Source organism: Gallus gallus, chromosome 4 (genome assembly GCF_016699485.2).
Source record: "Gallus gallus isolate bGalGal1 chromosome 4, bGalGal1.mat.broiler.GRCg7b, whole genome shotgun sequence".
NCBI lineage: Eukaryota > Metazoa > Chordata > Aves > Galliformes > Phasianidae > Gallus > Gallus gallus.
Window position 1 is genome coordinate 29,467,305 of NC_052535.1, and position 16,682 is coordinate 29,483,986.

Below are 16,682 nucleotides of genomic sequence, written 5' to 3' on the forward strand. Positions count from 1 at the left end.
ATGAAGAACCTCTTTCTAACTCCCAACCTGACCCTCTCCTGACACAGATGGATGCCATTCCCTCGGATCCTGTCACTTCCATCAGAGAGGTCAGCACCTGCCCCTTCTCTCTCCTCATGAGGAAGATGTAGCCTGCCATGAGGCCTCCCCCCAGTCTTCTCTTCTCTTCTCTGGGCTAAAACAAACCAAGAGACCTCAGCCACTCCTCATATGCTTTGCCTGTTAGATCCTCCACCATCTTCATAGCCCTCCAGTAGGTTTATGTTCTTCTTACACTCTGGAGCCCAAACCTGCACACAGTGCTCAAAGTGAGAACGCATCAGTATAGAGAAGAGCAAGAGAGTCCCTTTCCTCAACTGGCCAGCAGTGCTGGGCCTGACACATCCCAGGCTATGGTTGGCCCTTTTGTCTGCCAGAGCACACTGCTGACTCATGTTTCAACTTGTCATCACCCAGAACTCCCAGATCCCTTTCCACAGGGCTGCTCTCAAGCCTCTTGTCCTCCAGTCTGTACGCAGACCTAAAGTTACCCCATTCCAGGAGCTTGAATCCAGCATCAGCTCTTGTTAAACTTCATGAGCTTGGGGACTGTCCAGCCCTCTAATTTGTCAGCATCTCTTTGTGAGGCTTCTCTACGCTCAAGAACGCCAAGAGCTCCTCCAAATTCAGCACTGGTCCAGCACTGAACCACAGCAGAACTAGCAGGCAGAAGTATGACTCACTGACAAAAGTCAATGGGACAGCTCATTGGCACTACTGCTGAATCTAGTCACTGTTATAAATCTCTGATTCTGATAAGTATCAAGAACCAGATTTACAGTAACTGTTGAAAGGCAGGCTTACATGACAGATCCAGGTGCTCTTCTCTGTTCCTATGGCTGCCAGCACACCTCAGCCATGCCCCGATTTTATGATTGATAGACATCAGTGCATCTCTGAGATGCATCTTCCTCCTCCACTAAGTCAGTTCTACTAGGGATAAATCCTGTGTGCCTGAGCAAAAGAAGATTATGGCAGGGCCAGGAAGCCTCAAATCTCTAACCCTTATTCATACTTATCCATAAATGAATTCAGTGTGAACACTATCAGCATATTTTTCTTATTAGAGCATAACAAAAGTTTAGAAAACAACTGTTTTAGTAAAGGAGCAAGTGGGGTACTCACAATATTGAAAAATGTCTGTAAAGAGAAATCTTCAACTTCAGCATTTAATTTGCACGTCAGTACAAGTCATACGGAGGAGTCCCAACCCAGAAGTACTAAAAACACATCCCAAAATATGTAAAAAGCAAAACTACTCATTGATCAGGGAATAAAACTCGGAGTACAAGCAAGGAAACTGTTCCTGAAGTGAATGGGCATGGATCAAGCAGGGCTCAGTGTGGAGGGATCCACCTGGTTTTGCACTGGGACAGCCATGCCTTCCTCATGCCATCTGGTGCACACATGCTGCACTTCAGGCCCAAAGAGGAAGGGAAGATGTAAGAATCATCTCAGACCACACAGGAGATTCATGCCTCAAAGATATAGCTGCCAGTTGCTGCCAGTATGTACATGCCATTACAAAAAACAGCTAGGCATCGGCCTCTCATTGAAAACAGACTGTCATACATGCAGCATACAAGGAAAAACTTCCATGGCATGCACTGGAAAAGCAGAAGAGAGAGAACACAGAACTGCCTGACTCGCATCTGCTCGTGGTGCAAAGTACTTAGGATACAATTCACTTCAAAGAATAACCCCATCAATTTTGTGAGATGCTCTGATGCACTCCAGAATTCAACCTGATTGTTACGTATGGCATTGATTAATAGAGATTTGACTTTTACCCACACACGAATTCTGCACCAGTCACACAGCCACATCCCATCCCAGCACCATGTCATGGATGGTCAAGCTAGGATCCCTCAACAGCGAATGAGAACTGAAGAGAGGAAGTTCCCATCTTGAATTATATTTGGAAACAACTGCTAAGACAGGTAGTGAGAATATTTCCAGTTAATAGTAAGCTATTAAATGCAGACCCAGTTGCTAGAGACTTCTCGAACCTACATAACAGCTAATTTGTTCCAAGTAAGAAAAAATGCCAATCAGAGCCCTGGATGACATTACGGATTATTCTCCTGGAGGAAAAGGAACATCACCTCTCTGTTATCAGAGAAATTGGTATAGGAGAAACAAAATGCATCTGAAGCAGAAATTATAGATGTTTTTGTGCCTCCTCTGGTTAAAACCTGCTTAGTCAAAAAGCAAACACAGTTGGACTCCAAGCTCCTATACCATATGTCAAGCCTATAAAGATACCAGTTCATGAATGCTATAGATTACGATACAGAAGATAAGTGCATTCTAGCACAAGAATCACAGAGCTCTGCTTCCCCCGTGAACACAGATGTCACAACTTTACCTCATTCTTCCAAATGTGCAAGTAGTGACCCAAGAAGAGGCTCCAAGAAAGCAAAAGCTTTAAACACAGCGAATAAACTGGATAGAACACTTGGTTTGTTCCATCTGGTGCACAGAACAAATCCTGGAAAGCTGCATCCCAAGATGTGTACAGCAGGCTTTCAAACAATACCACCTTAGAGTCCATTTGAGGGGGTGGGAGGGCTTGGGGTGAAGGGATAACTACCAACAACGTTTTGAATTGAAAAGTACCTTGTCGCAGTTTCCTACAGACTTTAAGATCAGGATATACCATTTTAGCAAAGATTCACTGTAACTGAAAACAGCAGTGAAGTTAATCTTTGGCAGGAGATACAGAATAGTAACAGGTTAACATGGTCGAGAGAGGGAGTGAAGCATAGGAGTAGATCTGAAGAATTAAGAGTGGGAGTGAGAGAAACAGAACCGCAAGAACAGAATATGACGGTAAAAGAAGGAAAGGAAAGCACACAAAAAAGAAAGATGTACACGAGGGAAAAGAGGCATCTGTCCCAGGAGGACCAGCAGTTCTTTCATGAGGGCAGGAGCCACACTGTTATTCAACAGGATATAGCATTTTCTGTATAGGAGTTTATTAAAGCTCGTAAGAAACCTCAAATAAATCTGCAGAAGGACAAAAGAGGGGAAAAAAAAAAGATTTACATATTTCTTTTTACTTCTAAATTGCTTTTTAGGTCATATTTCACACACACCCCACACGTCCCCCCCTCTACCCCCCCAAGTATTTTCCAGGATGGAATTTTCTTCTTCCCACTCCAGAATTTGGCGTGGGCAGAGCACTGCAGATGCTGCTCAACTCAGAAACCAAGAACCTGATTCATTCTTCCCTTGAATCTTGCACTATCATTTAGGCTAGGAGCAAGCAAACAGCAAAGGCTGCAAGTCAGAGGGATAATTGTATACAGCCGATACATTCACTCTGCCCCAGTGTAACGGTGGTACAAAAGGAAGAGTAAAAGCAAATTCAACTCTGAATCTCTGCTAGTTTGTCCAATACTAATTTCAGAATAATTATTCTTCCTTCTGTTCCAGCAGCCTTTAGCTCTGAAATTACTGAGTTTTACCCTATGCAGAGGGAAGGTTTTCTCTGAGTTACAATCAGCAGTCACTTTTTCAACTTCAGAGACTAAGAACCCTCAAAACAAAGACAGACTCATACAGTCAGCAAAGCCCTTGAGTCTGATCATGTTCAACAAGTCTACATCATACTCTGCAGTGCCCATTTCAGCCTCCACAGCTGTGCATGCTCAAAAAATGACTCTTAGAATAAGCTGCAAATGGTCATATGATATCAAAGAAGCTGCCCCCAAGATAAGCGATAACAGTGGTTGGATTTTTGAAAGCAGAGGCTGCTTTCAATAAGAGATCCCTTGCTTACTTCATTTTCGACTTTAAAATAAACAAAAGCTCTACCATTTTAAAAGGTTAGACATTTTTACTCCCACTGTTCCTTAATAAAACACCATTTGTGTGGAAAAACAGCTTAGTGCATGCCTTAAAAACAGGCAAACCATTAATTGATCCAACATGTCGGCAGTCTTAGAGAAACTTACTGGACATACACAAGCAATACATTTTAAGTTTCAAAACAGCCTGAGATTTACCTGAAGGGTGCGTAAGCATGCCAAGGTCCTACTCTGTTATACTGCTTAGTAAATAATCTGTCATACACACTGTACAAAGGAGTATCATCTGGACAGCTACTAAACTACGTGCAGTTCACGAAGCACAGCTGTAAGAAGCTCAGGTGGTTAAGAGTTTCTTGTGTTACAAAACCAATGGAAACTAAGAATGAAAATCTTCTGCACACTCCATCAAAGAAACACAAACGTGCCCAACTAATCTCCTAAGGAGGTGGCACACGAGGGGTTCCAAAAGCACCACTTTTGCATGGGCACTAACATAACACTCGCAAGGCAACAAATTGTTTTTCAACACACCCGTGCTGGCTACTTTAATGAGGGACTTGAAAATCTCATTAGAGTAATATCCTGTTTTGCAGCCTTTCTGTGTTTCAGTTTACCCACAACTCCGCTAAGATTCGACTGGTATGAAACAGCTGGGCATGATTAGTTACTGGATGCAAAACACACACCGATTTCATAATAGGTGGCATTTTAGTCCCCGCAGAACAAGCCGGTGGTATAAAAGAGCAGTGACTCCTGGCAGAAAACGCTGCCCCTAAATAGAAGTCTGCTGAGCCGTTTTAAAAACTCTTTCTTTTTTTTTTCTTTCCCCAGATCAAACATAGTTATAAACACAGCGAGGTTGTTTGTGGGAATAACCAGAGGTTTGTGCTGTTCCTGACAAATGGACTGCTGCTCCGTTAGGCAACAAGAGCTTTTGGAGCCAAGCAGCCATGTGCTGGCACTGCAAACAGAAGCTCCATCTGAGGCTTCTCCTGGAGAGTGAAGCCCCACAGATGTCAAAAACGGACAAAACGTCACACGTTCTCACCGAATCAGATACTCAGCACTCCTGTCTGATCCCTCGGCTTTTACATTATCACAGACAAGACAGCGGTCACCGCGTTCCCCTGATAAGTGTATACCACAGACACTCTGCTCCTCTCCGGAAGGTCTCAATCACCCCCGCTTCGGCACGGCACCTGACGGAGGATCCTCACCGGGGCCACAACAAAGCGCCGGTGCTCCCCAGCGGACTCGAGGTCCATCCGTTCCTCCGACTACCCCAAACTTGGCATCTCCCAAACTTTTTGGCACCGGAGCGCACACCGCCGGGGAGAAGCGGGGCCCGGCCCTCGGGGTGCGCCCACGAGGAGAGAGGGGGCAGGGCAGCTCACCTGCGTAGGGCATGGTGACGGTCTCGTTGGCGTTGCTGGAGCCCACGTTGTAAATGACGACGGCGGAGGCGTTCTGAGCGGCGGCGTGGCGGATCTTGTCCTTGTAGGTGCAGTTGCCCCGCGGGATGAGGGCCACCCAGCTCTTGCCCGGCGCCGGGGCGTTGAAGCGGGTGCCGGGGTCGCAGGCGTAGCGGTCGGCGGGCGAGGCGGAGAGGGCCACCTGCCCGCGGGCGTCCTGCTTGGGCGACTGGTCGCCGTAGCGCCCGCACTCGCTCTTCTCGCTGCGGAGCTCGGCGCCGCCGCCCGCCGGGTCGGCGTAGGTGATGTTGACGAAGGCCGTGTACCACTCCTCCTTCTCGGCCACGGTGAAGTCCAGGCACAGCAGATGCACGAAACAAAAGGACAGCAGCCATGTTGAGAGAGCCAGGCTGCGGCACGCTTGGATCACAGACATTGCCATCTTCATCTGCCGGCCCCCCCGGCCGGCCCGCCCCCGCCGCCCGCCTGCGCCGCGTGTGCGTGTGTGCCCCGACCGCCGGCTCCGTGCGGGGCGGCGCTGCTCCCGCCGGGCGCCGTGCGGGAAGGGCGGGCGAGGGGGCCCTCCCCTCTGCAGCCCGCCGCCTAATTCATGTCGGGGCCGTTTGATTTCCTCGGGCTGGCCCCGTCCCCGCCCGCCGGCCTCCCCGCCCCCCCCCAACCCCCCCCCGATCCGGCTCGCTTCCTCCTGCCCCCCTCCCCTCGCTCGCCCTGCCCGCACGGCTGCCTCCCCCGCTGCTGGCAGCCCGGCCGCCCGCCGGGCGGGGAAGGCGCGGGGGAGGGGGGGGATTTCCACACGCGCACGCGGCGCCGCGCCCGCTCCGAGCCCGGCCCCTGCGGACGCCCGGCGCGGCCGCGCTCCCCGCGGTACGGGGCGCCGGGGACCGCGGGAGCGGCGCGGGAGCGGCACCTGCCGGCAGGCGGCGGCCGCGGCCGACGAACGTCAGCGAGGGCAGAGCGCGCGCCCCGGAGGAGGCGGGAGTCGGGGCGCTCCTCGCGCGCCTCAGGGCTCTTCCCTTCCCCGAGTGCTGTGGGGCGGTCGGCAAAACTGAAAATCTTAGCGCCTCTGGTTTTGCCCGAGTGCCCGCCGAGTGCTACTGTACCCCTTACGGAGAAGAAGCACTCGCGTCTTGCCAAAAGTTGTTCTGATTTAAGTGATCGCGCGGAGGTTTTGGAATCCAGACCCAACAGCTTTCCCACTGCCTGTGGGCTGCCTGTGCAGCTGTGAATGCCGCTGCCGAGCAGGTTTGCCACGGTCAAGTGAGCTTCTGACGTGAAGGTGGCACCTAAAGCAGCGCCTGCAGAAGTGGCAGAGCAGCTCCCTCAGGACACCCCGACTTGAGGGGCACAGCCAGAAAAGAATAGTTTAATCTTGGCTCAGTGAAAGCCCAGATTTGTGGATTTAAACATACAAAATACCCAAAAAGAGACATACCAAGCCATAAGTAGCTCTCAACATAAAATAAGGTCAAACAGCGACTGGCTCTGTCCACCTCAGTGCCAGCAAGCAGCAAACATTCTCCGTTTCCATAGGTATGTTCAGTGTAACAGAAGGACATCTCACAAGATTTAACGTATATTGCCTACCCCAACCACCTCGTTATTAAAAACCTGACGAGAGAAACGCCATACCCTTTGGCTGAGAGGAGATGTATCAATATCTCACTGCTGGCAATATTTGCCTGTTTCCACTTCAGCTTCGTAGCTGCCATTGATCTAAGCCGTCTTCTGCTGACAGCCTTAACCACGAAAAGGTTATTTCCCCAGTGCTGACAAAATTGAGTTTGGGAGGAAAATGTACAAATGTGTGTAGAGAAACTTATAATGAAATATATTAGATTGCCAAAAAGCTGTAAGTCTACCAACAAGCAAAAGGACAACTTTGCTTGAAAGCCAACTCCTGGAGAAATGAAGTCAGCAGTTAGGAAGAAAAAATTACAGTGTATAACTAATGTTGAGAAAGGAAAGTAGATGGCAATCAACAGTAATTAATAAGTGTTGAGATTTCATAGGGGAAGCTAAGCCAGCAAGGAAAACCCATGGTTGGCAGGGCTAGGGGCAATGAAGCGTTTGTATATTTGGGAAAGTATTATTAGAAGAGAAGACAGAAACCGTATAAATGATTGATAAACGTTTCAGGTTTATATCTGGAAAGAGAAGGATGATGTGTTTCCCAGATTATTGACTCAAAAAAGAGAGATTAAGTCAGAAAAAGAGAAATATAGCACCCGTGAATCGCAAAAGAGTGGATGGGGAGTAGAGAGAATAACCAGAAATTTGGCATAACAGGAAGATCTCGACATCAGCAAAGTACAATGACCAGGTAGTTACAGGTAGCCCCATGTTAACCAACCCCAAGGAAAACAAAATAGAAAAATTCAGTTGTGTAGATGCCAGAAAGGGCACTCTGTTTGGTTGGTTTAAATGGGAAGTAGCCTGCCAAACAAGCGTGATTTATGTTTTTGTGAGGAAACTGTCAGTGCTGTAACACAGCCATTGCCATAGCAGACTTTTTAAAGGTGTGTTATCCAGCTTAGCTGCAACAGAATGCTTCCATATAGCTCAGTGCAAAAACATGACTCCGGGAAACCAAAACCACCAACCGCTCTGGAGCAGAACCAGGGCCACGTGAAGGATTCCCTCCAGATTGCTCAGCTCCTTTGTTTGGACAATTCTATGGAGTTTTGTGAACCTCTGCCTCAGCCTGTTGGGATGATCACTGCTGTGAGATAAAACAGCTAAGGTTTCAAGTTAGGTTAGGCTGTCTAAATTCTGATAAGATGTTTAAATTCCAGGCAAATCCCTAACACAGAAGAATGTCTGGGCCTTGACCAAGATGGTGTCACTGGGTATTTAGAAAGGTGCATTGGCACCTAAATTAGGCACTCTTTACTGTCAATGGAAAGAGCCTCCAGCAAGCAATTCAGAACATGCAAATGTGGTACCTTATTGAGTACAGGACCTAGATGCTCCCAGGTGTTGGTGATTCTACATTGAGCTGGACATAAGTAAAAGCAAAACTTCAGAAAACATACACTCCAGGGCAGGCAAGAAGTTCTTCCTCTCTCTCCACTTAGAAGGCTTCAGCCGACAGCTCCTTTCCCTCAGCTTTCAGCATCGTGACCCTTTACAGAGCTGGGACCCCAACAGGTGTGGGTTCAGGATGACTTGGGGTAAGAGCTAACTATAAGGCAGCCTGAAGGCTTTCTAATGCTGATGGACAGCAGGAAAAGTTGACTGAAATGTGATCTCTCTGCAGGTGCTCAGGAAAATGAGTTCTTTCTTCTTCCCTTGCTATGAAACTGAAATTGAGTCTTGCTTACACCTGGAGAACAGAAGAGATGTGAACACCGGGAAACCACACAAAGGGTAAAGTGATACCATTGCCTCATCCATTTGCTGCAAATACTACGCTTCCTTTGTATAAAGGAAAACAACACATTTGTTCATTAAGTGAGTTAATTGAGCAATACGTATTTTCCTGACCTAATTGACACTGGTAATATTCCATCCATCTTCCAATTCATATGCTAATAGCTACATTGCTTGCGACCTTATTACAGAATCTTGCCTTAGATTTGAATACTGCTTCATTCTTCCATAACAGTGTTTGAATTACCATAGTTGCTACTGTAGTTGTGGTTTCATTTACTTAAGTCAACTTAATATTTCTGATAAAATTCTGATGCTCTGAAGAAACACTGAGTAAAGTTCCAGGGAAAAAAAAAAAAGTGTGTTCCAGCCAAGATAAGCTCACTGTTGCCATAGGAAAGGTTTAGTAGAATTTATGGGGAAAGTGACATTTTCATTTAGAAATTATGAAAAGTGTTGAAGCAAGCTTTATCTCGTTTGATCCTTATTAAGTTCTCATAGCGAGTTGCTGCTCCTTCTGTCCCAGAGGCAAAATTGCCACGTCTTATCACATTTATTTAGCGGCTGCTTTTGTTATAGGATTTTTTTGTAAACTACAAGAACCCAGGAGATTGCTGCTGTTGAGTGCCATTCTGCCTGTTCCTTCTTCTGTTATAGCCTCTTAAAAACAAGAACTTTTGAAAGAAACATGTCTCTCTTGTGCAATTTCTTTCTCTTCCATGATAGCTCGCTCAGCTCCCTTAAACTTTCCACATTTTTATTGTTTGCCATTAATTTCACGGGGAGGTTTACTCAGCCCTCAAAATACTGGCCTTTCCTTTGCAATATAAAAATATCAGAAGTTAGCTTTCTTCAGCTACTAGATTATTTTCCTTGCTCTTTTATTAAGGGAGTTATTTAAATATCTCACTCAAAGAAAATGCAAACTGACAAAAACTTGGTCCCAGCCTTGCAGTGTAGCACAGGTGTTAGCACTCCACTGGTATTTCTTGCCATCCCAGCTGGCTGGTTCCTTCTGCACTATGCCACTAACCTCTTGATTTCAAGTGCTTACGCTGCCACTTCTTTTCTTTCAATAAAATAAAATGTATTAGCTGTGACACTGAAAGTGACATTTGCTGCAAAAGATGCATAGAAACGTGTGATTAAAGATCATCTGTGCCTCATGCGGGAAATTCATGTCATCTGGAAGGAAGAAAGTCATGCTAAGTGCTAGTCAGGTGGCTCATAACTTGTGTCATATAATGGTAAATCTTGGAAGTAGTACTTGCCAGCTATATGCCACTCTCCAACACTTAAAAGAAATACATAGTTCAGTCTGTGCAGGAAAATGTGGATTTTGTCTACTGTGGACAGCATATCTTAAATACTAATATTTCTCAATTAATGGCAGATTCCTGCTCCACACTATTTTACCTGAAACACTTTAGCAAATATATTGCAGAAGTAGCATTATATGCATGGACAATCAAAGTTATTCTCTCAACAGACATCTGGCTTGCGAGGCAGTCAGCAGCAGAACATTGCATTTTGTTGTTCTTCATCTCATGAAGGCTATGTTGTAAGTCAGGAATGGCAAAGTCACACCCCAATTTTTTTTAGTGGGAGGCACAGCTTTTGGAAGGACACCTCTAAAATTCTTCCACTATCTCTGAAATGAAGCTATTAACTGCCAGCACAGAAGGCTACGTGCGCACATTGTAGCTGTGGTTCAGATTGCCATTGTAGAGCATAACCAGTGACACGGAGCAGCTACTGTTTGTCAAGGCTCCCACCTACAAGACTCTGAATGGAATAATGAAGAGCAGATAGACCCAGGATAATTATGGGGATGTTTTTCTGGCACAATTCAGACACATACAGATATTCCTGATCTCAAATGAGAGCCAGGAAGAGTATATTTGAATTAACTAGACATTTTCCCTTACTAATACACCTTGCTGCTGAATTTATTATACCATTTATATACAGTGCCACACAGGTCACTGGTGGAGAAAAAGAAAATGATACCTAGAGCAAATATAGATCCTTGTCTAAATGGAAGATATTAATATGTTGTGCTGAAAAAAAAGGTGTGGGGTTACTAATGGAGTTTTTACAGAGGTGACTTCTCAGATTGATCATCTTTAATATTATCATTAATGGCCACAGCACACATAAACAAAATGGGAAAACACTAGTGAAAGTCATCGATGACATAAAATAAGGTGCCATTGGCAATAGAGAGAGAGGCCTATATGGAATATCGAATAACTATATTGATTGGGCTGAGAGAGAGATGTGATGAAATTCAATATTTCATAATGCCAGGTCATGAATTCACAGACTAAAAATACCTATTTCTGCCCATTTGTTGGGCTGTTGGTTCTTTAGGATGTCGATGCCACGAAGATGCCATTAGAAAAAACAAACAAACAACAACCCTAAAATGCATTAGCAGACAGTCTCACTGAGTGACGTGGAATACAAATCTGCTCACATATGTCCTTAAGAAAGCTCACCTGGAGTTGTTTGTGTAGTTCTGCATAAAAGGAATTTTGCAGCTGGAGAAGATTTAGGAAAAGATGACTAGGAGAGGGAGGGAATGAACATTTTTTTTTTCCCCTCAGAGAAAATTAAAAGCTAAACAACAAGGGGAAAACCAGAGGAGATGCACTACTGGACAGCAACTGTATCTGGAGGGCTAGATGCAATGGATGAAAACCAGCAATTTAGGATAAAGGCCAGTGCTTGGCACTTAAGTAAATGATTGCAAGAATGTAAATGAATACATACAAAGGAGAAGGAAAGTTTCTGGTTACTTTTACTTAATACTAATCTACATTAATTCTATTATTAATTAATTCTATTATTAATTGCTAAACCTGCAACAGTGGCATTATAGATGGCATGATAAACAGATGTGATGGAGTTATTAAGTGATTGCATCTGACAGAGTTTGGATAAGATGATCCAGGAAATCCCCTTCTCAATCCAAACTTCACTTAAAAGTTGATAGGATCATTTCCCCCCTCCCCCCCCCCAAAAGCAGCCTAACTAATATTGTTTGAAGACACCAGATGGTGCTGCCACAGACAGGTTTCTACATACAGTATGCCTAGACTTTCATTTTTACAGGTTATGGTTGAAATGCTGCGTAGCTGTGTTGCATTTAGCATATTTTATGATGTTCTTGCGTATGCATATGATGTTTGTTATCTACTCAAATCTGTGGCTGAACAGGTTCTTAAAGGAAAGATTTCCAAATGTAGATTCTAAAGTACCTCTTGAAATGGTATGTTTGTCACTGGCTTGAACAAAAACTGCAGTGAATTCTAAGGATGCCAAACACATGAAAAAGATGGAAGTTGAGCATTTTGCTGGACTTTTTTTTCCTTTTTCCTTATGGCTTCCTTCTTTAAGTTTAGTGGAAGGATATTCCTTACCTGATCTGAGTTGGGATGTATCCTATGAAGGTTTTGCACACACAGTTAAAGAAAAAAGTACAAATAGATGTTATTTAAAATTCAGTAGAGCTAAGAAAAGTTGTATTGGTTTTGGGCTATTACCACTTCTCATTCCCTTTGTGCTTTTCCTCCTCTAAGACTTGCCTTTGAAACCTGAGTGTTCTGGATTCAACAGTCAAATAGCTCAAACAGTGCATTTAGATTTTAGATAATAGCCTTGGCTGTTGTATCATGTCTTCTTATCTCGTACATTTATTGGTTGTTTATCGCTACAATTAGAATGACAGAAATGGTCCATGCAGGATAAGAACTGCTGAAAGATTCATATGTACTTTTAGCAAATAAATAGTTCAAGGAAGTTTACTCAAGTTCTAGTTCTGATTTTTGTTTGTTACATAAAATCGAGCATAGCAGTTTGAAATAATACTGCTTTTTTTCTGACACAGTTGAAACTCAAGTCCCTTTATGACACTGCACCTTTATTTGGCGTATGCATTAGTATCTTGTCTAAAAGCTCCTTTTTGCAAAGAGACTAAAAGTTTTGTTGTCAGACAAGTCAATTTAATGGTTCATTATAACACCGTCTTGGGAGAAGAAAAGGCTTTTCTGGAGTCAGCATGGCTTTGTTTGTTTGTGTTGAAGACTGCAAAGTCTAATTAGGATTCCTGTAAGAGTCCATTACAATCACCTATTCTGATTTTCTACGACACTAATGATGTTATTAACATTTAAATTGTTAACATTGATTTTGTTACTAAATATCACTCCTAGGCCCATGTTTTATGAGACATTTAAAAAGAAATTAACTTTTCAACTTGTTAGCATTTACACTTCTCAAACTTTAGAAACTGATATTTGGTCTTCAAAGTAGATTTGAACGAATTCATTGGCGGACTCTGAAGCCAACCATGAACACAGGCAAATACCACTTTTGTTATGAGCTATCCTCTTACTATCTAATCCATTATTTAAAAAAATAGCAGAATGTTCCAATAGGTGCATCAGCTGCTCTGCTGATGTTGCAAAAGACAAAACCTAATACAAATGCAAAATACGCATTTACAAAAGTACCTGAGTTCCTTCATAGGCATAGCATGGCCTTGCTCTGGCTTTGCCTTGAATGCTTTTGTCCTAAGCAGAGTGCTCAGTTCAGTAATTGAATGCAGCTACCAGTTCATGAGTCCAACACATAAGCCAACAAGTAGACTAAAAAGTCCTCTTCCCAAATAGTCTGGAGAGATCCAAGAGAAATATTTATCCAAGATCATTTTCACAGCCCAGCTTGTAGAGAATCAGCTATTAGAAAAATCAACTTTTAGTCAAGTTTTTGCAAGACAAGAGGCTTGAAAGACTTACAAGGAAGCCCTCAACCTGTCAGTCTGTTAAGACCTCCAAAGCCATCAGAGAAAGTAGAGCTCTCCTCTCCACCCAAAGGAATGAGCAATCTCACAGCCTTTCCACATCTCAGGGCAAGTTAGGGCTCTGCATTGGAAGGACAAAGAAAAATTACGTTCTTGAAAGTAATTATTCAACACTCTTAAGGGTGGTGGAAGATCATATGATCGGTGATGTATGTATGTGTGCAGTTTTCAGAGACAGCTACACTTGTGAGTTTCGTGCCAATGCTCAATGCTTTTTGTTGTCGTTTGCTTGCTTTAATTTTTATTTATCAGCACCTTTGTTGTTACTGAAAGGTCTTCTGGATGAGTGTCTTCTCCCTGAGCAGAAGCTGTCTTGCTCTTTCCTCTCTATTTTAAAGCAGAAGGAAAAATCCAACAACAAGAAAATGCTCCACTTCCACTGTAAAGATATTTAAAGCTTCAAGTGCAATTAGGTGGCACCTGGTGGCCAGGTCCTCTGTGTGAGGAAGTACTTTATGGGCATCCTCGCATCCTCAGAGTTAATCTGTGGCTGTGGGTCCTCACCCTGAGGAACTGTCTGCTCACAGAAGTTGCTTCAGTCTGCTTTACCTGATAGCAGTGATTTGACCAATATCTGTTCCCTCATAGCACTTTAAAGTAAACTGTGAGCTCCCAGGGAGTAACAACACTGCAGCATTACTCTGTCTTTCTGAACTGGAGGGCTACTGACTTCAGAGGTCCTGTTGACCATGATTAGTCCTGGACAAACGGCTGGGTAATGCCACTAGAACACTGAGCCACTGGCCCTGGAGACACAGCCACTAGAATAGGTAGAAAACAAATGGCATACTTGGTATGCTGCAATACCACACATAGTGGCAACATTTCCTCATCTTTTAGGAACTGTCTACATTACCTTCATGTGTAGCAGAGTGATTTGTGCAGAAAGAAAACTGTTTTCTTCTTGTGTTCTATTTTTTCTGATGCTCAACACAGTGATTTATTCACAGGACCTTGAAAATGGATGTATTTAGCGGCCATACAATCCAGAACAGCATCCAACTTCTGCGTGGCTAAAACAAGGTAACACATGGGAAAGTACAAAAAGCCCTATGATAAATCAGTGTGAGGTGATCTTTCCTCATTTTGTTGCTTCTACTTCATGTCATACTGCCTTCTGGAAGTGACTGTCCTAAATCTTGAAGCCCAAGGTCTTTGTATTGTGTTAGCATCAGCCACCAGAAATATATGCCTTCAAATACCTCAGCTCAGCCTCTGAATTGTGCTTCCAGTTACAATGATCCAATGATAACAAAGTCTGTATCCATGTTTTGAACAAGGACTTTCTTCCCAAGATTATTCCAAGGTTTAGATGTGCTCCTTCACCAATATACTGAGATTAGAAAATTTTCTACTGCCTTCTCAATCTTCAAGATTGAGATTTTACACTGAAGTTGGCAACACACAACAGAACAAAAACAACATAACTCAGGTCCGTATGCCGACACTGAGAACTACTTACACAGCACAGTTCATAGAACACTGCAGTACCTAGCAGAGATAGAAAGGAATTCTAGCAGTGATCTTGATGCTTTACGGAAGTTTCCTTCCTCCAACCCACTGAGGGCTTAAACCCCGTTTCAACGCAGTCAGAAGATCTTTAACTTTCAGACCATAGTTGAACAGGAACAGCTTAAACTTAATTAACAAACTTTCTATATGATTAAAGATAGTTTTGTAACTCAAAGGGAACATACTGAGCGTGAAGTATCATTAAAAACAAGCCAACATGAACATAAGTTAGGCTATTTACACAAGTATTTTAGGAATACATTTTTCACCAGCTATCAAAAGCAGATTTTTTTAGTCCCTGCATATAAGTCAGCATAAAGAATGAAGAGGTGGTACTTTCCTGCAGACCAGCACATTGCCGTAACTTTTGGTTTGCACAAATTGAATGAAAATTCAAAGCTCAACAAATGGGATGTGAAATTTAACTATGTGACCACAAGAGGTCATTATTACTCCATGAGAACAGTGTTCAGGCAGTTCAGTACTAAACATACCGGTCTCTACACGTGTGCTGTATTTACTCATACATTAGTTAGAGCTAATCATAAAACAGATTGTTTTATCATGTTCATAGAAAAGCTTATGCAATCAGCCCTAAGTGATTAGGAAAAATACATACTTTTATCTTTAATCTATATCTTCCCTCAATTTCCTTAAATTTCATTCTTGAATCTCTACATACACTCATCATTCAACTTTCACACAAGGATAAAGAGAAGGTGACTTTATGGGACATTTTTGTTGCTAGCAGAAACATCTACTTCATGCTCCAAAAGAAATGACTCTTAAGATCACAGCTCATTCTCTTTCTTAACACCTTTTGACCTTTACAAGAAACCATGCTCTTTGTTCAACCATTAAAATATTACAGAAATGCTTCTCTCTCTACTTTATTACCTGATATCTGCTTGTCTCACTAGCATACAGAGGGGAAAAAAGTTGGAAAACTGCTTTAGAATCAGAGCCCTCCAGACATTCTCTTACCCTGATCACGCGTAAGTCTCACCAATGTTATTTTGCATAATACTTTTAAAATTACAGACTTTTTTTACTCACACCTGCACCTAAAAATTCATATCTAGGCACCCATCTCACATCCTAACAGGAGCCACGCACACCTTGTCTTTACAGCAGCTTCCTTGGCCTAGCAAATGCAATCTTAGCACATTTAGGTCACTTGAGGTTATTGTTCATCACCTTACAACTGACCCTTTCCTCCCTTTTCTTTATATCTCTCTGCCAGCTGTATTGTCAACAGACACACAGAGTGGTGTGGTTAGATTGGCATCCACAGATAGCATAGCTAGAAAGATTATGATTGGAAAGATGAAAAATTCTCACCCGCATCTTACAGGAAAAACTCCACAATGAGCCATCTCCAGAGAGAGATCCTTCCCCAGTGGCATCAGCCCTTAAATGGAGTCTAGGAGAGGTGCAGCCCTTATGGTCACACAGCTGAATTGCCTTCACCTGTGCTCCCACGGCTGACTCAGTGCTCGCCTCAGGTGATCAATCAGAGGTTCAGGCCGTGATTCAACAGTTCCCATAGAGCCAACTCTCCATTTTTAGTCACACCAAATTGTTGCTACCAGTTTCACCTTCAAGGACATCATAGACTCTCTCAGGTTTGCTACTGCAGCATCCTCA

General features: G+C 43.6%; 1 protein-coding gene across 1 annotated transcript in view; it reads right to left on the bottom strand.

Moving 5' to 3' along the window:
• The window catches only part of RNF150 (ring finger protein 150), a 120,215-nt gene extending 114,499 nt beyond the window's left edge, over nt 1-5,716 (bottom strand). Inside the window, exon 1 of the mRNA XM_003641153.6 lies at nt 5,249-5,716. Coding sequence (XP_003641201.2) covers nt 5,249-5,714 — 466 coding nt within the window. The 5' untranslated portion in view covers nt 5,715-5,716. The remainder of the gene's footprint in view (nt 1-5,248) is intronic.
• Between the last annotated feature and the right edge of the window lie 10,966 nt (nt 5,717-16,682).